This window comes from Tribolium madens, unplaced genomic scaffold, assembly GCF_015345945.1.
Source record: "Tribolium madens isolate multiple individuals breed KSU strain unplaced genomic scaffold, Tmad_KSU_1.1 Scaffold_7;HRSCAF=85;Tcas5.2_LG10, whole genome shotgun sequence".
Taxonomy (NCBI): domain Eukaryota; kingdom Metazoa; phylum Arthropoda; class Insecta; order Coleoptera; family Tenebrionidae; genus Tribolium; species Tribolium madens.
The window spans coordinates 6,734,609-6,761,240 of record NW_025401050.1 but is presented as its reverse complement, the minus strand read 5'-3'; the positions used below and the strand labels follow the sequence as shown (position 1 = coordinate 6,761,240).

At 29.6% G+C, this 26,632-nt stretch overlaps 2 protein-coding genes across 19 annotated transcripts in view; one reads left to right on the top strand and one right to left on the bottom strand.

Moving 5' to 3' along the window:
* LOC123010289 (CUGBP Elav-like family member 4) overlaps nt 1-26,632 on the top strand; it is a 372,656-nt gene that overhangs the window by 217,898 nt on the left and 128,126 nt on the right. The window lies entirely within an intron of this gene.
* On the bottom strand, nt 7,609-8,556 carry LOC123010290 (23 kDa integral membrane protein-like). Of its 2 annotated transcripts, none has more exons than XM_044407056.1 (4): nt 8,440-8,556; nt 8,223-8,390; nt 7,808-8,176; nt 7,609-7,764 (listed from the first exon to the last, which is right to left on the bottom strand). In XM_044407056.1, exons 1-4 carry the CDS (start codon nt 8,506-8,508, stop codon nt 7,693-7,695), a joined length of 678 nt encoding a protein of 225 aa, XP_044262991.1. In that variant the 5' UTR covers nt 8,509-8,556; the 3' UTR covers nt 7,609-7,692. The 2 variants fall into 2 exon arrangements, with proteins under 2 accessions (XP_044262991.1, XP_044262992.1); XM_044407057.1 differs by having other exon boundaries at nt 8,223-8,434; nt 8,502-8,539.

Here is a 26,632-nt window from a genome sequence, read left to right as displayed (position 1 = left end):
CCTTTGAAAAATGGTTTATAGTGGGATTTGTTATTTAAAAAAATTAAAAAAGTGTTGAACTCATAAACAAAAGAAAATTTCGAAAAATTTTATTCTTGATAAAACATTTTCATAGTACTTTATCATTTTTAATTAATTTTATTAAAAGATAAATAGTTCAAGCAAAAAACGCTTGGTTTCATACTTTTTATTCACCTGGTATGAGTAAAAGTACTACTTTTCGGACTATTTTGGGTTACTTTACAAACGATTTCAGGAAATCGATACGTTTCATTGATTATCGAATGACTTTTTAGAAAGAAACAGAAATTTTATTCATTTGGGAAGCTTTCCAAGCTCATCACTTGAACTTTATTGCATCTAGTTTAATGTCGCATTTTGTAAAGCTCGAAGTAATTGTAATCAAATACAATACAGAAACGTACAACTTGTTTAACTGTGCAGCTTTGAAGTTGTTATTACCTCCTTGGCTTTTGTGAAACATGCACAACTTTCCCTGTGTCAAGACCCATCAAAAGTACTTTCTCGGATTAATTGTCAATTGCATTATTTGTGCTTGTGACAATTCTAGTTTCTCAAATCCTAAAGAAGCTTTCTAACTATTGGTTCATTTCTCAATAACTATTTTCACTTGAACGAAATATCTCGAAATTTCCCAATCTCAACAAATATTCTAATACTTTTCCACATGTCGTAATTAAAATTGAACAAAGTAAAACATCTAAGACTTCTTCCACTTTCAAAATACAAAAGTGGAATTAATCCGATAAAAATATTTGTTGCGTAGTATTAAAACTCATTACGTTAATTAGTCGTTAAGGATTGCATTGAGTTTAACCGCTTGGGAAGTGTGAACTTGCGAAAATTCTATTTGCACGACTTCTTTAAATTGAATTTTGCCAATTAGGTAGCTTACCTAGACTAATTAGCTCGTTTTTCGCATTCACACGATGCTTGGTGGCAACAAATTGGATTAGAAGTTGAAGTAAAGCAATTTTTGTACCTGGGGAAGGCTTTATAACAAATTTCCGATTATAGTCTTCAGGTCGTCAAACATTAAAAAAGCAAGGTAGAGAGAGAATTATTGAATTTTACTTCCACTCAAAGGAAATTAGTTTCAAATAAAACAAAGCCTTGTGAAAATGTTAATGTTTTGACATGTCAAATGATTAATAGATTTAAATCACTCTGTATATTTAATGTGTTTTGGCCTATTTTTTTAATCATTTTTAAATTTTGAATTTTATTTTTTTAATATTTTTGATATTTTTGAGTTTATCAGCAATTTTCTCGATAACTATTTATCGTAGGCATTGACCTTTTTTGTATATGATAGAAAATTAGATTTACTTTCTGATAAAAATATATAAGAGGCTAGCGCTAATAGTTCCGGAGTTATTAGCAATAAACTGATCCGGGTATCAAAACTCGACCAACATCTCGACCAAAAACCAAAAAATTCTTCAACTTCAAAATTGATTCATATAACGTTTTTTGCATTGCTAGAGGTCATAAAGACTAAAGTTTTTGATGTTGAGCGGTAATAATTAACAAGATAACAAGTTTTAGAAAACATTGCTTCGAAACTTTTAGTTCTTTCCTCAAGTCTCTAAGTATTGTACATTTTTTGAATGTATACTGTTATTTATATTTTTGTTTAATTGAAAATGTAATTTAAAAGTCTTAAATTGTCGTAATTGTTATAATGATTAACAAAGTACAAATTTTAAAAAAGTAACGTTTGGCTTCTTTTTATAATTTATAGTTTTTAAACAAAAATAATCGTTTTTATTAAGACTTTATAAAGGTTAGTTTTTTTGATGTTGCTGATGTTTATGAAATACACATGTTCTTTCACTGAAATTTTTTTCATATTATGCTAAAAACCAAGCTAAAAACTTAAAAATTATTCTCAGTTTATTAGTGTTAAACAAAAACTATAATTGTTAGTTACGTTTTTTTTTTCAATTTTAGTAAATAGACAAATTTAATTTTGTAGAACTTTTTCGTTTGTTTTTAAAAAATGGTGGATGCGCCGGGCTAATGCATTTCTAGTTTTTTTGTTGTTGTTAGAATTAAGCTTTTTGAAAGTCGTTGCTGAAGTAAGTAATTAATAAATTGTTGTCATTCTATCGATTCTGGTCTCAACGATCGTTACTGAATTATTGAGTGAATTAGAGCTCGCGTAATGAAAAGTAAAAGTATCGTCTTTTCGCCTCGTATGAACATTTAAAACGTGTTTAATTTGAAAGTTTCCTAATCACTTGCAAACGTTGAATTGGCTTTCTAATAACCTTTTCACGAAAATCTACCTCTTGAACTCATTCACAGCTTTATTTTAAATGTGTCGGAACTTTCGCCGCCCCCTTTAAAGTTTGCATAAGTTAGGGTTCAGTCATTACCATAGCAGCAATTAGCGAACGAGAGCTGAATGTAAACTAGCCGAGAAGGCCTTTGAGGCAACCGTCGCAATTAGAACATAAAAGATAATATGGCGGGAAAAAAGCCAACGACAGTGAAATAATAAAGAATGCGAGGATTAATGACGCTTTATCTGAAGAGATGAGCTTGTGTAGGCATTAAGTGCACACAATTTTCAGCTCTCCCTTTCATGGGCGCGACGTCTTTGATGTTGGCGCAGGTCTTAAAAGTACTTGTTGACTCTATCAACAGATTTGCTCTCAATTTCGATAAGCCTCCAGAAAGTTTTACATCATTATTGCTATTACAGCCACACAAAGCCACACGATAATGAACAACATGATGACAGGAATGCGGATTTTTATTCCAGGGAAAAATTAATTTTATATCAGGATTAATTAAATCAGTAACGTGAGACATTATTCAAATATTTTCTCCCTAATTAACTCGCTTTAGACGAATCTAATTGCTCTACACTGAAGGAACTGTTATAAAACTGCCATAAAATGCAATACAAAAATATTTTATTCTAGTTGGAGTTATAAACATCACGATTTCTGTTTTATCAGGTTTAGTAGTGGGGCGGATGTTGTTGTAATGTGTCATTAAATGAAACAATGCTTGCATTCTAATTCCAGTATTATTTTTACGATAACAAATTTTTGAAACTAAAAATTTGTCTTTATTCAACAGGCAAAAGGACATTGCTTTACTATATTGTAAACCGGGGATCACCAAAAATTCTTGCACGACATGAAAATAATAAAGGCTTATTTTTATTAGTTGTTTTGATTAGTTATTATTTGTTTTTTATTTAAACAGTTATAATTAATTAGATTCTTATTTTTAGTGCAATAAAACTCAACAGTATTTTTTTATGTATTATCACTATAACAATATGTTGATCTCTAACCTTTTGGAGGTTGGGAAATTTATCATTATATCCCGTGGTTTAGAAATAATTTATAACAAAGAAGTACTAAGGTTACGAGACCATTAAATGTCAAAAACTCAATTTGTTAGCAATTCAACTATGTCAATGCATCAACTTTGACAACAAAGTAGATTTTTATTATTATTTAAAGATAGATATTTATTATTATTTATAGAAATGTACTTGTGAATAAAATAGTATACAAATCTTGGTGGAAACCTTCGGGAATAATGGCAGATTTTTCACTTTGCAAACAATCTACTATTTATTTTGGTAATCAACAAATTTTTATTAATACAGTATTGGACAAGTAACAATAAAAATAACTAGATATAATATGTAGATAATGAGATAAAAATAACACAAAGGTATCCGCCAAACAATAAACTATATAGGAAAAGTACTGATATTTAACGTACAAAATGTTTAACAGCATTTTTTTGTTAATCAATAAATAATAAAAAAATTATATTTAATAATACCATCTTCAACAGTGGGAAGAAATATCTTACAGAAATTGTCCCTAGAATTTTTCCAGGTAAAACTATGAAGTTGAAAACGTGTGAATATTTCAATTTTTTGCTTCTAATAAATAAAGCAGTTTTAATAGAAATGTAGCCCAATTCTGGGCTGCTTTTTAAAAAAATGTAGACTAGCTTGAACAGAACAAAAACTGTTTTAATTGTCTTAAAACAAAAATTGATAAAAAATCTGAAATAAAATCATTGTTGAGTAGAATAAGAAAGTGTAATTATTTTCTCATTTTTATCTTTTTTTTATAATTCTTAATCATTTCTGACAGTCTTTTGCTATATTGAGTACTTTTCAATAAAAAGCCCAATTTTAAAAGGTTTTTCGAAAAACCTAGAATTAGTTTCAAGCAGTCTAAATATTCTAAAAAATGTTTAAAATATTTTTTTTTTACTTTTGGCTTAAAAATTGTTCATATCTTTTACTTCAATCTTCCTAGCAAAAATTTGGAAAGTTACAAAACAGAAGCAGAAATAAAACCAAACAAGTCTTTCAAAAATTTCTGACTTATCTCTTCTAACTTAATAAGAAATAAAAAAAATTGTAAACAGTTTTTTTTACTTTCAAGAGAACTAAAATAAGTAGACTTAATAAGAAAAAGAAAAGAGTAACAGAAATGCCGTAACCCAATTGTGGGCTGCTTTTTTAAATTTTAGATCAGATCCTATTAAAATAATTTAAAATAATTTCTTCCTTTAAAACATTTTTTCAAAAATTTGTTGTACTTATGGAACAATAAAGTTCTAGCAATTTCAATAACAATAATTAGATTATAAAGAAGAAAAAACCAAAGGCCAATATAAAGTAGATTTTAACACACAAATACCTAAGAGTAGAGCAAATTTTATTTTGAGCTTTGGCACGAATATTGATAATTTTAAACTTGTTTTCTAAATGGTTTGTCGAATCAAAATCAGTAAAATTTGATTCGAAGAAAATGTGTATTTTGCTTTAATGTTGAATGAGCGGTTTTCACGAAAAATGGAATCAGTCACAATTGACAACGAATTGTAAATAAATTGTATGTTCTTCCATAGATAGATTTACTGATAATAATGTGTACGAGAAATAATCATAAAAAAATCAATAGAAACAAATCGGAAAACGTACTATCTGATCGAACATAAAACTATGACAATAGGTGTTTTTTTATCCAAAAAAATTACTTATTTCTGAGTTTTAGTATTCGACCATCTGTTGTAAATTAATTTTGTTCATATTTCCTATATCTAATAAAGATTTAAATGAAATGGCTTTAGCATCGATTTATAGATTTCAATAATTGCTTTACAGCCCTAATTAATATAAATATCCACGCAGTTTATAACAGAACAATTTATGTAGATTAATGTCGAACTCACACATTGACGTGAAATTAAGTTGTTTATTTTCTTCGCCTTTGTTGAGGTGAAATCGCTCGGTTTCAGTTTCTTTGTATAAAAATCAGTCGTTAATAACGCCGGTATCAAAGTTTGTTCAGTTGTCGTTAAGTGTGCACCTCGACGTCAATAATATCGTATTAAAGCGTCGGTTTTTAAGACGATGTAAAATTTAACGATACATCGAAGGTCGAACAGCGCTGAGTTATTGGCGTTGGTTAATGCGATAGCGTCGTATTTTGCCTATACCCTCATTAGACGCCCTTAAGACAATATTGTCTTTAAGTTAATAAATCCCCATCTAGAAGTATAATGTTTACGGTCGTATTCCGGTGGCAACTTAATGATATTTTGTGACGTTCATTAAGTGTGTTTGTTCCCGAACCACTCCCGTTTCCATAACATAACCTAACGCTAGCGTGACGCAATCACGCTCTATTCACGCGCACTTCTAACCTGGGTCTCGTTTGTTTTTCGAGCGCCAATTATAAACGATCGATTGACGAAAAAAGAACCAGATAAATTGTCGGTAACGATGCTGTGTGTTTTTTTTAACGAACTCTTGTCAAACGATGATGTAAGCGAAATCACATAACGAGGAGGAAAAAATCCACTTCATAGTTTTCTTGTTTGCGTTTTTCTTCTACGGGCTCAAGAGGAAAAACGCACAGGTCTCCAGGGCTTCATTTCATTAAGAGGGATTTGCATTTATATGAGTTTAATTGTTTGGGGATTCGCCGCAATATCGAGCAGACTTAAATAAAATTCATATTTCACGAATATAAACCCTATTTTTAGAAATTTTTTTAACAGTAATTACCGCAAATAAAAATCAATGAAACGCTTTAAGGCCACTTTTGCTCCCTTTTGTCAAAAACTGCCACACTAAAAACAAGAATTAATAAACAGAGCACATTTCGTGTTTAATTTCTAAACTACTTTGAACTATTTTAGCTCACTGAGTAAATGCATAAGAATATAACATTGAAACTTTATTGTAATTAGTGTATGAAAATTATAAAATAGTACGTATATTAAAAACCCAGTTTTATAAGACCAGACTTGATGCACGAATTCAAGTTTAGAAAACAAGTGGCGTAATATGTCTATTAGGGAATGCAAATGAAGGCAAATTACTAAAAATGTATAAAAAGTATACAATACATAGAGTGTGTCAAAATTTGCACCCCAGAGAAAAATTTCAAGTAAGATAAGATACCAGAAACATGGAAAAAATATTTAGAAAATTTTCTGTCAAATTTTTTTGGACATTTGCCATTTTTTATGTCTATTTAATGATACAGATAATCTTGTATATGTTTTTTTATAATTCTATCAAAAAAATAATGATCTTTTAATGTACAAAACGTTTAACAGCAATTTTTTGTTGATCAATAAACAATAGAAAGTTAAAAAATATTTATATTTAATAATACCATCAACATTAACAAAGAAATTTCTAAAAGAAAAGTATCCAATTTTCCTTAGAATTTTGCCAGGTAGAACTATAAAGATGAATATTTCTATCTTTTGCTTCTAATAAATAAAGCAGTTTTAATGAAAATGTAGCCCAATTCTGCGCTGTTTCTTAAGAAATTTTAAACCAGTTTAGAAAGTACAAAAAAATGTTTAATTGTTTTTAAATAAAAATTAACAAAAAATCAGAAATAATTCTATTGCTGGGTCTTTACCAAAATGTTTTTTGAAAAACTTAGAATTAGTTTTAAGCAGTCCAAACATTCTAAATAAATTCTAAAATCTTAGACTTTGGTTTAATAATTATTCATTTTTTTCTCTTCAATTTTCCTAATAAACGATTGGAAAATTTCAAAACAAAAGCAGAAATAAAACCAAACAAGTGTTTTTAAAACTTCAGATTTTTTTCTTCTAATTATCTTAGAAAGTACAAAAAATTGTAAACAATTTTATTTTTCATAAGTGCACAATTTAAACTCTCATAACGTCGAAATTTTCATAGATATAATTTGTTTTACATTTTTTCCATGTTCCTGGTATCTTTTTTCTCGGGGGCGCGAGTTCTGGCGCACCGGTATACAGGGTAGAAATAGTAAATGATTTTTTTATTGTAATTGGCTCAAATAGTATCTTTAGTTTTTGTAGTAGATTCTATGTTGCCAAATACCTATATCCAAATCATATTCCACTTTGATTAAAACTTGAATTAAATTTAAAAAATAAAATGAAATATTTCAAATTGTGAGGTGCCGCTTCAAAAACGCAACTTTCTTTTTATTTTATATTACCATAGAATAATTATTACGTTTTAAATACATTTTTTAAACTAGATCTTTAAACACATATTTTTTTGAATTAGTGTGTTTTTTAAGCCACCTTTTATTTTATATTTAAATTATCAAAAATGACCAATTATGATATTTTTAATGATAGTTGATAAACAATATTTTCTCATATCTTCTCTTCTCGAAAATACTCCTCATGCCATATGGTCAAAACTGCAATCACGATAGCGCTACAAAACTATAAAACAAATAAAAAATTCGTAATAATTTTTAAAAACCACTTTTAAAACTGAAAAAGTGATGAAAATAATCGCTCGTATCAGCTCTCGTACAAAGCGAGCGTGTGTAATCATGGTATGACACCCAATCGGGTAGGGTTTTTGACACCTTTTGCCACTTTCACAACAACTGGGAGGATATCCGACCAAAACAGGATCAAATTTCTCTTCGTAATCATCAAATCCGAGAACTCCACAACACTGCCATTCGATTTCAATTTTATGAAATTCATCATTAAGGTTGGTTAATTCACTATTGAACATTTTTTGGAATCTCTCTTTTTCTTTCGGTGCTTCTTGGTGAGGAACGGCGATGCGAATTATAGTGACAAGGATTTGGCTTATACATGTCACAAATAAGAAAATTATTGACTGAAATTTTTGACTTAGAGTTAGAAAATTCCAAGTTAGTTTTTACGGCGTAGACGAGGCAATTGTCATCAATTTTTGTCCCGTAAAGACCAAGAGAGGCATTTAACATGGAACCAACTCCTACAAGCATCCATACGGTGAAAGTGGTAGATTTGCCTTCCGAGTCTAAGATTTTATCAACCACGGCCCACACTATCATTGCCATACCATAAATCTACCATTTAGATGTTTTTTAAACCACAACTTGCACCTGATTCACTTACCATCAACATGAAATAAAGAAAATAAATAACTTTTTTATTATTTCGAAATAAGAAATCCAAACATCTCATTTTGATAGTTCCTACTGTCAGTCATTTACGACCATTTCAGTGGCAACGCTATGAAAACTGAGCAAAAAGTAATTAGAAAAGTCATATGAAAGCGCATATTTCGTTCCATGTCCGGTTAATTTCAAATTCGAATTTTCAATGTTGCACATAAAGCGGACATTTCCTGCTATCTGTGCACAAATAAATTGCTCGGAATCGTAAAACTGCACTCAATTATGATAAGTTATTGTTGCACAAAGAAGTTCACAACGTTACAGTTTTAAGAGACAAACTATCAATGCGGGTAATTCGAGCATAGATTTGAGTGCATTCCAGCATGAAACACGCCTTGAATAAATTAATCGGTGTAGATGCACCTTATGTTTGAAATGGGGTAGAAATGTGAATTGGCCTAAATTGAAATTTAGAGCAATATGTTTTGATCAAATTGCTGGGTATGTGAGGCTTAACTTTCAAGGATTTAAATCAAATATTTTATAAGTTTTCTTGGTTTGTTAATTTAAATTTTTGAGTTCAAAAATCTTTACGTACTAACTTTGTTTGTTCAGTTTTCAGAAATCTTGCGAGGTTTTCTAATTTGAAGATGTTTGATTTTTATATACAAATTTGAATTTTTTTATTAGTTGCTGCAAGCTTATCATGTTTACTTTCGGTCTCAGTTTTTAAAACTGAAAATTTAACATTTTGTTTTTAAGTTTTAAATTTTGAAAATTTATAAATCTCTCAATCATTACCAAGTTCTTCAGTTATTATTGTGTCAAATTTTAAATTTTCAGTATTTTTGCTATTCAAATCTTCAAAATTAGGTACAATTAGAAACTCCAAGTTTCTAGACTTAAAACATATTAACAATTTTTTTTTAACATTAAAAAGGTGTTTCTGTATTTTTTAATTCGAGTTTAATTAGGTTTTTAGTTTTAACGTTCAGGTTCCAGTCCGCTTTCGAAAGCAAATTGTATTTTTTAAAGTAAATTTTTTAGTAATTTTAAGCTTCAAATTAATACGTTTCAGATTTTTAAAATAAAATATTTCATTTTATAACAACATTTTTCGGCTTAAAGTTATCCTTGATTTTTCATGTGTGAATTAGTGCTAATGTTTAGGTTTTCAGATTATTTTGCTTTTAACGGGAGTAATTTGTTTGCTTTTTTAAATCTATTGAAGTTCTATAGTAAAGACTGTTAGTTTTTATGAAAAAAAAAGAGAAAACATGTTTCAGTTTTTCAGTATTTTAGTTTAGATTACATTTCAAAAATTTTAAAATTTAGCAATTAGTGAATATGTTTTTTTATAATTGCTATCTTAAATGAATTAAATTTTATGGTTCAACACTTCACTTCATTAGAAGATTATTCATTTTTTGGTGTAGACTGATCCAGATTTTTAATCGTCATCATGTTGTTTAGAGTTTCCAACTTAGGTTTATTTCTAATTTCCCTGATCTTTGTACATGAAGACTATTAACATTAACGCTTTCTCATTTAGCTTACAAAATGTATTTCTAGGTTTTCTAATTTGAACTTAACTGTCTTTTCAAGCTTTTAATAGTTTTTGGTATTGTTCTGTTATTATCTTTATTGCAATTTTTTTGTGTAAATTCATAATTATCTTATATTCTAGGTTTCTTTGTTTTCAAATTAATTTTAAGTTTACAAGCTTGTAATTTCAATTTTTTTATATTTATTAATAGTTGAGGTTTTAGGTTTTTAATACTCGTGGTTTTTCATATTGTCTTAACAAAAAGTTAAAACTTTGATGACAAGCAGTTATCGGATCAAAGCTTTGCCTTCTTTTGTCCCTCGTCTGTTCAAAAGCTCCTGTTTGGAAAATATAATAATCGTCTCTTTCTCTGGCGAAACTTTTGAGAAATGCGGACAATTTTAGAATAAACAGAGGCAAAGAAATGCATTTATTAGACGACCAATGGACGAGGCGAGGATTCCAAACATAAGCTGATAAATTCCAGGTGGAAAATTCCAAAACAATCCGTTTTCTAATGTTATTATTTCATCAAGTTTTAATATAGATATTTTTACATAGAATGTAAGGAAAAATCAGTGAAAAGGTCGTAAAGGTTTCGTTCTGTAGAGTGAATTTTAAATGCTAGTACGGTCCACTAAACATTCGGAACAATGATCAAGCAACGGTTAGGACGTGTTAACAGGGTCTCCATATATGCGTTAAACATGGGACAGACACAATATGTGATAAAAGCGAGATGCGTATGCCGTTTTTGGACCGAGAGTTTCAACTAATCGACCGTAAAGTGTGAGAGGAAATCAATACTCGACAAAGTGATTACATATAATGCTGCACCACAAAGAGATAAATCACATATTGGCGATGAAGAGAGAAATTTTATTCATTACCACCGGAATTGCATTTCTCACTTTTAAGCCTGAATAACAGTAGGTTTTATTATGGTCCAAAAGATCCAAAAAAAAATGTTTCGAGAAAGAACTCACATTTTCAAACATAAGGTCATTTTTTTGTTTTTTTTGCCAGCGGTGGCTCACTTCGAATTATTAAAAATTTAAACAAAATCGGATAATAAATAATGAAGTTAGAGCAATTTTTTAGATAGTTATAGTGCTAAGCTAACCCCAAAATTTACAAATGAGAGATAAGCACTTGACAAATCTTCGAAAATGATTCAAAAGTACATAATTTGACAGATTGGTTCTTTATATACAATCATTGTAAAATTTAGAATTATTTGAACCAAATCGGGGCCGTAATGACCAGTTTTCTGATTCAAAATAATCTAAATAAATTCCAATTCTCAAACAAAAGACCATTTTTTCGTGTTTTTTGCTCACTTAGAATGAATTACGGAAAATTAAAAATTTCAAGAAAATTGGTCAATGATTAATAAAATTACAATTTTTTTTTAGTTGAATTACTAAACTAGTAACATATCCCATTTAACGTATTTAGATCGAGAATAAAGAACAACACTATAATTAGCAAGTAAATAAACCAAATAATGAAAACGCGTTGCAAGTAGTGAAATCATAGCAACGCTTATTAATGTAACTAGTGCATGACTAGTGCAGTTAGTAGTGCTAATTGTTGAATGATGATAATCTACAATGTATGTACCTCGCTAAAAATTGCTAAAGCAGCAAAAAAAACAATATTGGTAAATGTCAATAAGGTCATGTTAAAAGTAAAAACGCTTAAGCGCAAAAATAGAATTTATACTCCATGACTGAAAGGTAAAACTTTAGACATTTAGACATAAAAATGGTTACTTTAATTTTTTTGAGACATTATAAACAGCGTAGTTACGTCAGACTCGTCAGAGTATAATTTTACTGTTTTTCCTTATCTGAAGTATTTTTACAATTTGAAAAATGAAGATGCAAACAATTTTTTTTTCTTTTTAAATGAAGGTTTTCAATTTTCTAAACACTCGTTTACCCAGTAAACAAGAATTTACACATATTAACACTGTTTCATAATTTCGTAATCCTTTACTACCAATTGTCTCTCGAGATCAAAGCACTACATTTATGTTTGTCAAGCCACCCCGAATCGAGTAGTTGTTAGATCCATCGTGGACCCTCGTGAAAGCCTAATCTTTGGAGGGTCTCCGTTCTGACTTTATTAACATAGATATGAGCATCGGTGTACGTTTGGGTTTCGATTCATCATATTTCTGTCTAGAAATCTGCTGTTCGTCACGACATCGTCTCGTTTGTCTCACTGGATTCCACCTCACTTCTCTTTATTCAATTTACATGCAAATGTACCCACCTCGGGTGCCACTTCCTTTTCCGGCAACTTTCGACTCGTATCAGACATTGACAGATTTTAAACTGGATTTCTTCAATCAGTTTAACAAATCCATAGCGGATGCGAAATAAGAGGAAATTAAAATTAAATTTTAGGTTTGTTGTTTCAATTTTACGTTTCCTGTTTCTGCATTAAAATAAAATCAGTATTTGGGGTTGTTGTCTTTACATTCTCATTCGTCTTTGGATAAAATAACACGCAATCAACAAGATATAGCCATCCCGAGGAAAGTATTGATTGAGTGGAGAACGTCTCCGTGTTTGTCAACTCTCCAAACTGTCGATAATTGTGCCGTATTACAAATAGTGATACACAATTTAATGAAATTGATGTTTGTCTAACATTTCTCACACCACTAATATATTAATATCATGTAATACAATACAATTGTCCGTAAAGTGGTACTTTTTTGACTTATGTCATTTAGTTATCTTAACATTTGTATGATATCTTACTAAAACGTGATACCTCCAACGCTCTCAACCCGTGTAAATATTAATTAACTATCTCTCTCGTGCAAGAATAGCAATTGGTTTTGGAGAGGGGACCACGGAGCAATTTTATTGGACACTATAGCAAAAACTATCAAATTTTAGAAATAAAAATTCAATGCAACCTTCACTGCAATAAGCGAATATTTGGGCCAAATGTCCATAAAAATGAAAAGTTAAAAAAAATGACCAAGAGTGCGTTCAATTTCAATCATTTAATCGCACACTTCTGACAGGTGGTGACATTTCGCGTCAATGTGGTTCACACTCTTCAAGAAAATCAAACAAAAAGAATAAAAAAAAGTAGACGTTACTGGTGTTTTGAAAAAAAGCAAAAGAGTGGCGTAACCTTTACTAAGTAATTGTAAATAAACATATACAAGATTAACGATATTTTTAAATCGACATAAAAAAATGTTAAAAAATAAATGTCAAACATTTTTTCCATGTGCGCTATGTGTGGAATTTCAAGTAAGATAAGATACCAAGAACGTGAAAAAAATGTTAGAAAAATTCTATCTGTCAAAACAATTTTGACATTTAATTTTTGACATTTGACTTTTTTTTTATATCTATTTAGGGATACTGATGATGTTGTATATGTTTTTTTACAATTATTTGGTAAAGGGACAAAAATTTTGCCAATAAAAGCCACAAATAACATTGATATATAACATTACAATTTAGGATACAGCTTCCTTGTTTCCTCTTTTAATAGCCTATAGCAAAAATCTTGGAAAATTATTTTTCCAACAGAAATAAATAGAGTCAAAGTGCAAACTTTAAACCCTCATTACTTCGAAATTTTTATAGATAATTTTTTTTTACCTTTTTTTCCATGTTCCTGGTATCTTACCTTATATGGCATTTTTCTCTGGGGCGCGAGTTCTAGCGAACCATGTATAAATAATGAAATAAATATAAAATTTGACAAAAACCGATACTGTGAGTTTTTATTAATTATACAAAATATTTGCATATTAGATAGTGTCAGGTTAGAAGGGGGCAAGTGGCAAAGTTGCAACTCTCTTTTAAATTTTGACAAAATCTGATAGTGTAGGGTTTTAAAAGGGGGCGAGCGGCAAAGCCGCGAGCCTCCCTTATAAATGTTGACAAAGTCTGATAGTGTGAGTTCTACTCGGGGGCAAATTTCGACATTTTTTGAATCAGAGAGTATGAGTTCTACATGAGGGGCGAGGATTATTTATTCTAATAAACTTTTATTTGTAACAAATAAAATAATGTAACTTTAAATCTTTGTTGCAAATTTATGTCAAAATTTTTACTTGTATTATTTATATCAAAAGAATCAAAAGTTGATGTTTCCGTTAAAGCACAGACTTTGCCAGGACCTCAAAGCCTCGCATTGTTTATAGTCAAAAGTAAGTCGTTGCAAATATCAGATTTTGTCAAACATCTGTTTGCTGGAAGGAAATCAGATTTTGTGCATTATTCAGTTGGCGGTTGAGCCGCTGATCTGAGCAATGATGGCAAAGAGGAGATGAATGTGAGGCCATACACTTAACTCACGAGCTCGGATGTATCGTTCCACGTTGGCCGTTTCTCCCATATTCTTGGGCATCCATTATTAAAAGGTTTTTCTTCTATCGTAGTCGCGTTATTTTTCTGCCATTTTAAGAGTCTTTTTGTGTAAAAGCATCCACCCCACGATGCAATTTTCTTCGTGAAATATTTCCATATACACAATGTCTGAATGCAGGATAGCTGCAATAGGTCTCAATTTTATCTTTACGAGGAATAAACTAAGATAAATTATGAGACTTTGCCCTTGTAACGGCTCTGGGAATCTTGCTTCTATTCACTGCTCGAATCATTATGCTAAAGCTGAATACACGAGATTAGTCGAAGGTGTAATACATGTTGTAAGATGCAGATATTGCAAACACAGTGTTTACAACCGACATAAAACTCGCAATAAATCTCTATTAACTTCACCGGTTATTACTGTGTTTCAAATTAAAATTCCGTCGAAATCTCGACCCGAATTGATCAACTCCGGTTCGGCGATTCTTCTTGTCAAATTATTTCGCAATGTTTTTCGGTGGAACTACACAAGAAGCAAAAGCCTGGTCGAGTTATAAGCTCTCGGTATAAATAAATAATACATCAGAGTTCTATACAGCAAATATAAATGGGATTCGCTCGAGATCAAACGATTTTTCCAAGTTCAAAGAATGAAATCACTAAAATATAACACATATCTTTTTTGTTCCGCGAGAATTCAAATCACCTGAATCCGCAAATTCAACCAAGCGCAACGTTTGATACGTATAAATCAGAACACATTCATGGTCGATTTAAGTTTCTTCGTGTAACAAATCCCCAAACTGAAAGTCGCGCAAAAAATCAACACTAAACGAATTTCCTGGACTTTGAGTGCACACAAAGGACAAATCCCAACGTAAAAACAATCAACACAATTTTTTTATTGGAAAAACGGGTTAGAGCAAAATTTCTCACAACTTTAAACTTTGCGCCACCAATGTTCTTACTGAACCATATTACGTTTTTTACATTTCCATATTTTTGAAGGTCCTGAAGACTCAAAAAAGTGCGTAAAACGTTATTGGGTCGAGTTTGAAAAATTACGAATTTTTTGAGTTTTCGAAGGTGAGCGGTAGTAAAATCAAAAAATCGTAAAAATAGTCGTAAAAAAGTTTCAAATATAACGTAATACGTTAAATTACGTGTTGAACACGATGCAACAAGCTAAAATACTCTACGTTGCATAGTCTTGAAGATATTGAGTAATAAAGTTAAAAATAAGGGTAGAAACAATATAAATATCCGATTCTGACAAAAATGAATCAAAAATTTTTGATCCATTTAAAAAACTAGTGCCTACTATATGTAAGTAAAATTAACCGGAAAATATAATCGCGTTGTGATGTAGGACTCATAGTTTTTGAGATATAACTGTTTTTTATGTAAAAAAAAACTAAAATTGAACAAAACTGATAGTGTTTTTATTCATTTTGCGATTTTCTTAACAATTATTTATTTAACTTTTTAGCTTTAGTTTTTGTAATTTGAAAGAATATTTTTGATAAGAAATTAATAAAATCTGTGACCAAATAAAAAAGTCATCTTTCTCGTAGTAGCAACAGTGTTCCTAAAATGCCATTTCTATGTCATAAAGGCAAATCACATATGATTTGTGGTCATTAAAAGTTAGAAAAAAATGTAAATTGAATTAAAACAGTTTTTTTATAGTCAATCGGATGGATTTTTGCATAATCTTCAATTTGAGATTGGACACATTTGTAAACTTATTGGTCAAGTGCCAATGATATAATCATGTCCTATTTACGTAATTACTACTATTGTAAGAACAAAGCGGTTTTTGTTTCTTATTGACCAAAATGCGACAAAAAAAAAACTAGCAACGATAAGTAACTCCACCCAATTTAAAAATCGTGAATAATTATTGAATCGAATTATTATAACAAATCAGCGTTTAGTGTGAGTTATCGTACTTTAATTGGATCTAGTTTCGCCCAATGGGTGAAATTAACCCCAGAGCCAATACAAATCATGCACCTTCGATTATTAGACCAATAAAAAGTAAAAAATTATTCCATGCGTTAGAGTGGAGTGTCACTGCTCGATCGTTAGCCAATCAATTACGACTTTTAAAACCGACCAACCAGAACACGACTTTACGAAAAATAATTTTAAAAAAATTTCAAAAACAATTTTTTGTCAATATAAAAAAATTGATAATTATTGTTTTAAGAATAAACATTAGCTCATTTAGTTTACTGTAAAATGTCCAAAGTGTCAAAATCTGACATTTTTCGTTATTGTCTATTTTTAAAACGTATTTATTTGTATATAATAACTAGTGAAGTTTTATATTAATGTTTAGTAAGAGTATTATTTTATTGTAGGGTAATTAGTAGCACGCTCTAGCGTTTCTTTTTTCTGAAAAAAAAACACAATTGTGTGATTTTAATTACTAATTAATTTTACTGTGAAAAAAACAAAAACCGACATAATTTTCCACGTCACTTTTAATGAAAAAGGGGCTCATGGGGGCACCCAGTAAACCTATTTTGCAGATTTGTTGGCAAAACTGTGCGTCATTAGTCGTTTATTGTAGCAATCGACACTCAGGGAGATAACAAATTTTTACTTTCTTTATTCTGTAAATTTCGACAAAACTGTAAAGTTTTGACGTTTACATGTATAAAATGTTCCGGGGAATCGATTGACGTCGAGAAAACCGCAAAATCCGTAATGATTATTGTTGTATTAATAATAACGAGATTGCTAATAACTTCGGAGTTATTGGCAATAGACCGTTCCGGGTATCAAAAATCGACCAAAATTTTGTCAAAAATCTAAAAAAAAGTTGATCGAAACTCACTTGGAATTAGTTTTGCTTCTTTCAAACACACTTTTTTACCTTTAAAATGTCCAAAATTCAAGCACTTGATTTTGCTTTAACCGTTGAAAGTTTCGAGTTTCTTCCCGCTTATCTCTAAGCCCAGTTTAGCCCAATTTGTAGATGACATGCATCTCTCATGATTTGGTTCAAGTTCAGTCTCTCGTAATAGAATTCTCGACATCAGATGAAGCAGGTTAATTAACCAATCCCTCCACATGTAGCAATGCGATATCATAAAATCTTCTCATCATGACAAAGTCTTTCCTCGCTTTCAAAATTGACGTCTGTCATAGTTAAACCTTAACAAAGCATTACAATGCAAGTAATCGCTTTACAAAAACAAGAGCACCGTCCTCAACGTCCAGACAAAGTAATTGCAACAATCGTCAGTTCCACATAATTCCACTGACAATATATCATACAGGACGATGATACGGCACCGTAATCTACATTAAGTCCTACAGATGGCTGCGAACATTAATCATAGTGGGCGCCGACATGTATCCATGTTTTGTTGTACCTCGACAATGACGCTAAATAAAGAAAAGGATTATCAGGCGGGAATTTTAAAGCCTTTTTAATTGCCGAGACCATTATTCACTTAAACCGGTTCAAACAATGGAAAACTTAAACATAATTAACATTAGAGTGTTATTATGCGAAGGTCGAAAATCCACAATCCGCACCAGACAACACCATTAGTCTCTGTCTTGTTAGGAAGGTCTCATTTCCTTGCACGTATTATGACATTGATTAACATCAGCGGAGCACAACGAAGGACACTACGTGGAATATTACGGATTCTTTTTATTTCGAACGAGTTATAAACGCGGTTATAGTTGTGGTTACGAATTTTAATAAAGAATTACTTTCTTTACCATGAAGTAGCATTAAACAAAAAATTGCAATCATAAAAAAACTCTTTTTATCTCAAAGCTGCGTCAATAAAAAGCACTTAATTTGTGAGTTAGCCCGGCGCATCCACCATTTTTGCAAATAGAAAATTTCAGATTTTCGGATTTTATCGAATAAAAAATTAAACAAAATTGCTTTTGGTGTGTGTTGTATATGATATATTACATTTTAACAATAATTTAATTGTTTTTTGAATAAAAAACTACAAATGTACATATTTTATTTCATACAAGGTGTCCCAGCGAATTGAAAAAGTCCTTTAGTGACCTTTAAAGGGTATAATTAAAAAAATATACAGGATGTTTTACGTAATTTTACGAGGCCTGCGCCTGCAAGATGCAATCAATGATACATATTCCGATACGAACTCGATTACAAATTTTGAAAACCTGGATAATCTTCTTTAGTTTGTTCACCCTTGAAAAAATTAAAACGTTTTTAGTTAGTTAGTGATTAAGATAGATAAACTAGAATCATATTCATGTCGTCTCTTGCTAGAACAAATGATAATTGTTTCTGAAAAACTGCAGTTTATGACTATTAATGAAACAGTGATTAGTTTGACAACTACTGTCATGGGTTTTCAAAAATTGAATAATGAAATGTGTATTTTGTATCAAATGTTTTGTGACTTTTGTATATCTGGGTGCGTACATTAGGCGCAAGCCTCGTAAAGTTGTGTGAAACATCCTGGATATAGGACATTGATAAATATTAATCTAGTCCATCACCTAAAATTATTTTCAACTATAAAGCCTGTCTCAAAAATAAGTTACAATACAAACTTGTGTTTTTTAAAATTAAACACCCTAGCGTTTTTGGATGAAGATTTTTATAACAATGTTTTTAAACTTTTATTGTTTGATTTTGCTTAGTTTTAAAAATAAAACGGTTTTTTTGACGAAAACATGCACTTTTAAATATTTATTAGACAAAAACAAACACATCTAGAGATATTTTTACTTTTCTTATCTTATAAGGAAAGTATTGTAATCGTCTGAAATTTCACCTACTCAGATTTTTACATTTCTGGACGAATTACATCTTCAAGACACCAAAAAAGTTGATTTGGGCCATTGTGTCGTATGTGTATGTGCACAGTTGCACAGGAGATGGAATAAATATCACTTAATAATCACATTTGTGTTAAACTGAATTCATTATTCTTTATTTTTCAATAAAATAATCTGAATTTCAGTATTTACGACTTTTACAATCTTTGGATAAATCAACTGATAAGTGATCCGTGGTGGAATTACCATGGTTGCCATAGTATCAACAATGCTCAGATATTGAGGCATTGTTGTCACAATTAATATTGATTGTTAAATATCTTTTCATTTATCAATTCTAGACATTAAAAGTTTATTTTTTTAGGTAGATAATTTATCAATCTATTTAAATGCAAACATAAAAAATAGGGTGTTTTATTGAAATTTTTTAAGTTATTTAACTTTTAACAACCTTCTTAATTTATTAATCTTTACAAATGCGAAACACTAAAAAATTGCAACAGCTTTAAATTCTGTACTTTTTTCTTTGGAAAATTGAAAAACAATTTGTTCTAGTTGTCTTAGTTTTTGTGTAATTTTTGTGTAAAACAAATGTCTTATTTCTAAATCTAAGCGAAATCGACTAATAAAAGTTTAGCGTAAAACCATTGTTTTAAAAGGCTACATTCAAAAATGCTAAGAAACGTACGGTGTTTCATTTAAAAAACACAAATTTGTATCGTAACTTATTTTTGGGACATGCTGTAAGGTTGAAAATAATTGTAGGTGATGCACTAGATTATTATCATCAATGTCCTATACAATTTTTTTTTAATTTTACCATTTAAAGGACACTAATGGACTTTTTCAACTCGCTGGGACAGACAAAATATCTACGTATAAAAAATAATATAAATTTTTGTTGCGTTTCGGAGATATAACAACCCTCAAGCTTTCAATAAAGATAACAACTTGTCAATGTCACTCTTGATTTACAGATTACTCTTCTTCTTTTATTTAAAAACAAAATCTTTGATTGAACATTTAAAAAAATTATTAAATATTAAAAATTCGAGATTTTCTCTGTTTTATTTAAAGCGTTGCACAGATGAGAATTATACTTGTATTATGGAGGTCTAAGACTAGTTTTGCTATTATTTTATTGTCTTTACTTTTTTCAGAAGAATGATTAAGATATCCAAAGCAATACTAAAAAATATTCTACTTAAAAAATTACGATTTTTGATTTTATTTTGTTTCTTGTGTTTTAAATAAACAGTTTAGTTGTAGGTTGCTTAATTCCAACGGTTTTACAATAGTTTTCGTAAATTAAAGTTTAAAAAAATTAAATTTTAACTTTTTTGCAAGAAATTTTTTACATCTTTGTTAATTTGTATTAAAGCTGACAACATATGAGTCAAATAAACCAAACCTTTAAATTAATGCAAAATCAAGAAAGCAGTCTCATTTTAAACAAAAATTTTGTTCATAATATTTATTGAACATAAAAAAAAAGTTAAATATTAAAAAATCAACGATTTTGAATCTTTATACAGATGAGAATTTTTATATCACAATGAGAATGATAGATCATGAAGATCTGAGACTAATTTTGTTGTAATAAACAAAAGATATAATTTAGATCGTAGTTTTAAAACTTGTTTTAAGAACATTTTGGGTATTTTGTCCTTATTTTATTATTATCTAAAGTTTAAAAAATTAAATTTTTACTTTTTTGCTGTTTACTAATACGAGTATGTACAGTCTTTAACATTGACAAAATTGATGAATTACTTTACTTCTTGTGTAATTTTTTCTTTTCTTTAATCGCAAATTGTTTTTTGTTGCAGGTGAGTGTCTCGTTGATCTACTGTTGGTAAGCCCCTTGCCTCTGCGGTTCCGAGATTTGTTCTGATTTCCTTTGCGTAGTAATCTTTCTCCCGTGTATGTGTCGCGACGTCGGAATATTCCGACGAAATATTAGACAATTTCACGCAAACAACCCTCTTAACCGGTAACCCAAAATTTAATCTGACATTTTAGGTAGTCGCTTTGCTTTATGAAAGCAACTTTCATGCCATAATGATTTTCTCCACGACAAGAAAAAAGCAATCTCGACTAAACAAAACCTCGCTTCTAATCATTAAAACTGATATAAAGCCTAGACTGTAAAACAATGACGTCACGTACTTACACAGATCCGAGCTTACGTTAAGCTCGAATGACACAACTTTGGATCAAGTAAAACTTAAACTTTATTTACATCCAAAATTAGGCCGTTGAAGAACGTAGAACGCGCGTATTTTATTCATGAACAGTCTGGAATATTAATACTGGAATTGTTTAATAAAAAACCCAGAACGACAATTAAGTTCGACAGCGGCACCGTTTCATTAACGTTAATCTAGAGAGTTTTACACAGCAATTTTGTTCAATTATTGGAGCGAGTTTTTTGTACAAGGACAGGCGAAACTATATGCTAATCGTATCTGGTTTAAGCGTTTTCAATTCGGTACGCACCACGCCTGTCAGTTACACCAAATGAAATTTTATGATTAAATATTAAACGTATTTCGCTGGAATTTCTGTTTTCAGATTGCAATTACACGGGAGGTACAAACGACCTAAACAATATCTTTTCCGAGAAACGAAGCGACATTGTCGAAATGCGAGAATTCGTAGAATAGTAGATTGTGCCAGCACCGCAATGTTTCAACAAATATGAACTTAATTAAATTAATCATGTAAAAATGTGATATTTGGTAGAAGAACTTCCATAAACAAAAATTTTAATCACATATTACAATTTTTATTTTTACACAATGTATAAAAACAGTTTTAATTAATACTGATCTATGAAAAATGTTTCTAATTAATGGCAAAACAGCAAATATTTCGAAAACGTTTGTGTTGTTTTTATTTCATTTGTTTACAAAAGCTTGAATTTACAAACTTTCATATTATGTAATTGGAACATCTGATTGGGCAACTTTTGGTGAATGCTTCAGGTTGAATGCATGAATTAATTCGTTGTAACTAATGTTTTGCTCATTTAAATGGAAATATTTATTACAGTTATTTGAGAAATAGAAACCCTTATCTTGATTTGACTGCTTTTAACACTTTAATAACAATTTGTACTCTTCTAACTATTTTTTATATTAAAAACAAGCATTCATATGCAAATGTCACAAAAGAGACCTTTTTATGACTTTTAACTGTTGACTAAAAATTCTGTTTTTTTTTCTGCTTAAGCGTTTTTACTTTACAATGACATATACTAATGTTGTGTCTTTCTTGTCTTTTTTGGAAAGGTAGATTGTAGATCAATAACATTCGAAATTTTGCACTACTAACTGCACTAGTCATGGACTAGTTACTCAAAAATCTCAACACAAATTTTGATACCGACGCGTGACGTTTGTCATGATGTCATTGCAAAGTCTCTTAATTATTTTGTTCATTTACTTGCTAATTATAGTGTTGTGAATACGTTTGCGGATAAATTAGTATACAGAGTGATTTAGCTTAAATGACCCATTAGACCCCTCTTAGCAGACAACCTTTAATACACAAAGCAATTATTCCTTGATTCATATTCGAATTTTGAAAGTTTCATGAATCGAAAAATATCGTTCTTTGATTCTCGATATTTTGAAAATTTAATTTTGTATAAGGGAATAAGTTAAGCTGAATTACCCTGTATATTATTTCAAGTAAAAGTAAATTTATGTGGCTCAGCTAAATTATTTGCTTCACTCATAAATGTTTGCGTTCATTACATAAACTATTACTTCTTCTCCAAATATAACATAATATACTATTAACAAAAAATGTTTTAAGTTTTTTACAATTATTTTTACCTTAAAATACAAAGTAAATGAAAAATTTTTTAGATTAGTTAGATAAATTTTGTCAAAGAAGTTTTAATTTAGGTATTGTTACTAAAATAACTTTGAAAGCTTACTCTAAGTTGTATGTATAATTTTTCCAATAACTGATTTGAAAAATTGATACTAAATGTGAATATTTTATCAATTGTCGTCAAATGGTGTGGTGTTCCAATTTTAAATTTAAACAAAATATAATTTCAGGTTGGTTTACAGCAGATTAAAATACAAAATTTGATATTTTGTTTTCGTCAAAAAGTGTTAAAATCTGTAACTATAATCTATAACTATTTTTGAAAAATTTTATTAACCGTTGATAAATTTTTGAAAAATACTACTAATCTAATCTAAATACGAGTACATGATAATTTTTTCAGATTTCTGATTGAGAATCAGAATCAAAAATATTATACTGTTGATAAATTTTTGAAAAATACAACTAATCTAATCTAAATACGAGTACATGATAATTTTTTGAGATTTCTGATTGAGAATCACTTTTTTACTTGTATACAGGGTGTTCTTTGTTAGAGCTTTAATAACACAATTAGGAGCCGCCTCATTTCATTTCTGATTTTCAGAAGTAATTGAAGGATTAAAATGAATAAATTCACATATTCTCTTAACCTGAGAAAAAATTGCCCAATTTTTTTGCTAAGGAAATGATTCTGTTACGTACAAAAGATACGGTCTCAAATTTTGTTTAAATTTAAATAAACGTATAATAAATCCAATACTAGCTCTGAGTTGTCCTGTTTTTTATATTTCTTGTTTTAGCTAAAATTTTATTGCTCAATTTCAATTATCAAACTGATTAAATTACGTAAATATAAATTGATATGTACCAAAACTCGTTTCAGTATTTTGGTTGTTTACAAATCTGACAATATTGAAAATCCCAGAAATATTTATTTATTTTTTTATTGTAAACAAGAATTATTTTAACTAAAAATTTGTTTTTAAGTTCCTTACTAAAAAGAAAAGAAACATAACATTAAACATACTTTAGCATCTCAACTAGACATTCTGCAAGCAAAAATCATCTATATTAAAATTGATTTTCTCATTTTCGATTTTAGGTAGTTCGTTTTGAAGTTCTAAAAATAAGAATTTAAATGACAAGAGTTATTTGTGCGTCTGTGTTGCTAGTCGATAGTAGTTGTCCCATTTCTGCCACCGTAAATAATAACGTGTTTTGCAAAGTGACAGCTTACAAATCGAGCATCATGTTGTAGCTTTGTCAAATCTGCCTCTCGCCGTATTTAAACAATCGTGTTGACCTTTCGTGTAAATCTTTGGGCGATTACGCTTGTATTTGTGTTCATAATACGTGTTATTTTTTCAGTCCACCGTCAGTTATCTCAAACTTAAACAATGCATCACCGAATCTGTTTACTAATGAAGAGCAAACAGGTCATGGGCTCGCGTTTAATATTTCACATGTGGCAAACAAATCGATCGTCGCGTCGATATTCCCGAATCGGAAGAACGCATCATAACTCACAGGCCATTTTTATGCAGACAGAGAAACATTCGGCTTTAAATATTTGTCGAGGAGGGTGTAGCAACCCGATTACCTTTATCCGTTAATACTCTTCGGTTGATGTATGTATTTATGGCGGCGATGCATCAAACACGGCCCGAATAATTTCTCCGATCCGCAAACAAGCTCCGCTTTTTCTACTCTTTATAAATCAAATTGGATTTTCGGAACCGAAGTTTCGGTTATATTCCTTGCCAGCGATATGGATGACTCGAAAACAAATTGTTAGTTGTTGCTGCTTCCGAGGACATATATCTCAACCCTACCTGATACGTGAAACATGATGATTTCTCCATGGAAGAGCCGATTTTTCATATTTTCAATGGGTGCATAAACAAAAAACTTGATAAATTAATCGTCTTTAACGCAATACAAAAAATGTTTCTTCTACACATATGTTGGTATAACTTGCAGGACTTGAAAACAATTACGCAAAAAACATTTCTCTAAAAAAATAACTCTAAAAAATACAAAAGTGGTTAATGTATGTATACAGGGTGTCTCAAGTTTTAGGGTCGGCGCAAAATAAATATTTCTAATTAATTTAAAAAATAGAGGATTAAGTACGCTTTGATTTGATGTTTTATTATTGTACTAAATTTTTAGAGTATGGCAGTGAGACCTTAAAAATTAAATTTGGAGAAAAAAAATCAATTAACTGGAATATTTTATACATGATAAAATTCTTTATTTTTTTTCTAAAGTATTTGTGAAAATAGAATAATGATAAAGTTGGTAGGTATTTAATAATTAACATTTTAATTTTGAAAATCTGAAACTTGGAATAATTTAAATCGAGTACTAAATACAGCTTCTAATAAATGCAACAAATAATTAATTTGAAATGAATAAAATTAGGATATACCAAAGCTGAGTGGTCTTCAAAAATTAGTCAGTATTGTTTCTTGATTTTTTTTATAGATTTTCAAAAATATATTTTTTTTTAATTTAACATGCAAAAAACGTAAAAAATTTGAAAAAAAATGTTTTTTTTTTCATTTTAACAAAAATTACACAATGTTCAGATGTATCTGAATGTTTAGTTATTTAATATACAAGACGATAGAATTGACTTTTATCTTTAGGAGCAATTTAATATGCCTGAAAAGATAATGAAAATATTTTCGTCGTGTACAATATAAAATTTTATTCAGTCCTCACTAATTTTGTAGTTAATTTGGTCGATTATTATGCATGATAAAATTCTTTGTTTTTTTTTTCTATAGTATTTATGAAAATAGAATAATGATAAAGTTGGTAGGTATTTAATAATTAACATTTTAATTTTGAAAATCTGAAACTTGGAATAATTGATGGGGGGGTTTGCGGTAAATGGTGATCAGGCCAGAATTTCTTGATAAAAGAAAAAGGTCTACAATGACATTTATGTCGTACTCGAGCTCTATTGTGAAGCCTCCGTTCTATTGTCAATGCATTAACAGCACATCATCCCAAACTTGGCCATAAATTACCAGAATTCCCAATTGTCAATGTTAATTACTCAAAATCTAAGAACTTTTTCAATCAATTTTCACAGTTACCATTAGAAAAAAGCAAGAAATTGTATCATGGAGAAAAGATTCCAATTAATTAAAAAACTTTTTCCATATTTAGTTCTTAGGGGCTCACTGACGTACGCTAAAAATTTTGAACAATATTAAAGCATCAAACTAAAGTCTATATAATTCTCTATCGTTTGCACTAGCAATTTTTTTAAATTAATTAGAAATATTTCTTTTTTTTGTGCCGGCCCTAAAATTTGAAACACGCTGTACAATAAAAAGTGTAAAGAAAATAATATATGTTCAAAGTTGCAAAATGCTTACAGTTATTGAGATTTAAAAAAAAAACTCGGAAACGATTCAAAAAAATTAACTTTTTTTGAAAATTTGCATGAATGTTTGTAAGTCGAGTACTGAATACAGCTTTTAATAAATGCAATAAATAATTAATTTGAGATGAATAAAATTAGGATATGCCATAGCTGAATGGTCCTCAAAAATTAGTTAGTATTGTTTTTTGATTTTTTTATAGATTTTTAAAAATATAAAAAATATATAAAAAAGTTGAAAAAAATGTTTTTT

Excerpts from the sequence above, each read along its gene's own strand:
- LOC123010290 (XM_044407056.1), bottom strand. The coding sequence starts at position 8,508 with ATGAGATGTTTGGATTTCTTATTTCGAAATAATAAAAAAGTTATTTAT. Across the intron at positions 8,391-8,439 it reads TTCTTTATTTCATGTTGATG|ATTTATGGTATGGCAATGAT; the intron begins GTAAGTGAATCA and ends TCTAAATGGTAG. Across the intron at positions 7,765-7,807 it reads TCACTTTTTCAGTTTTAAAA|TTTTGTAGCGCTATCGTGAT; the intron begins GTGGTTTTTAAA and ends TTTGTTTTATAG.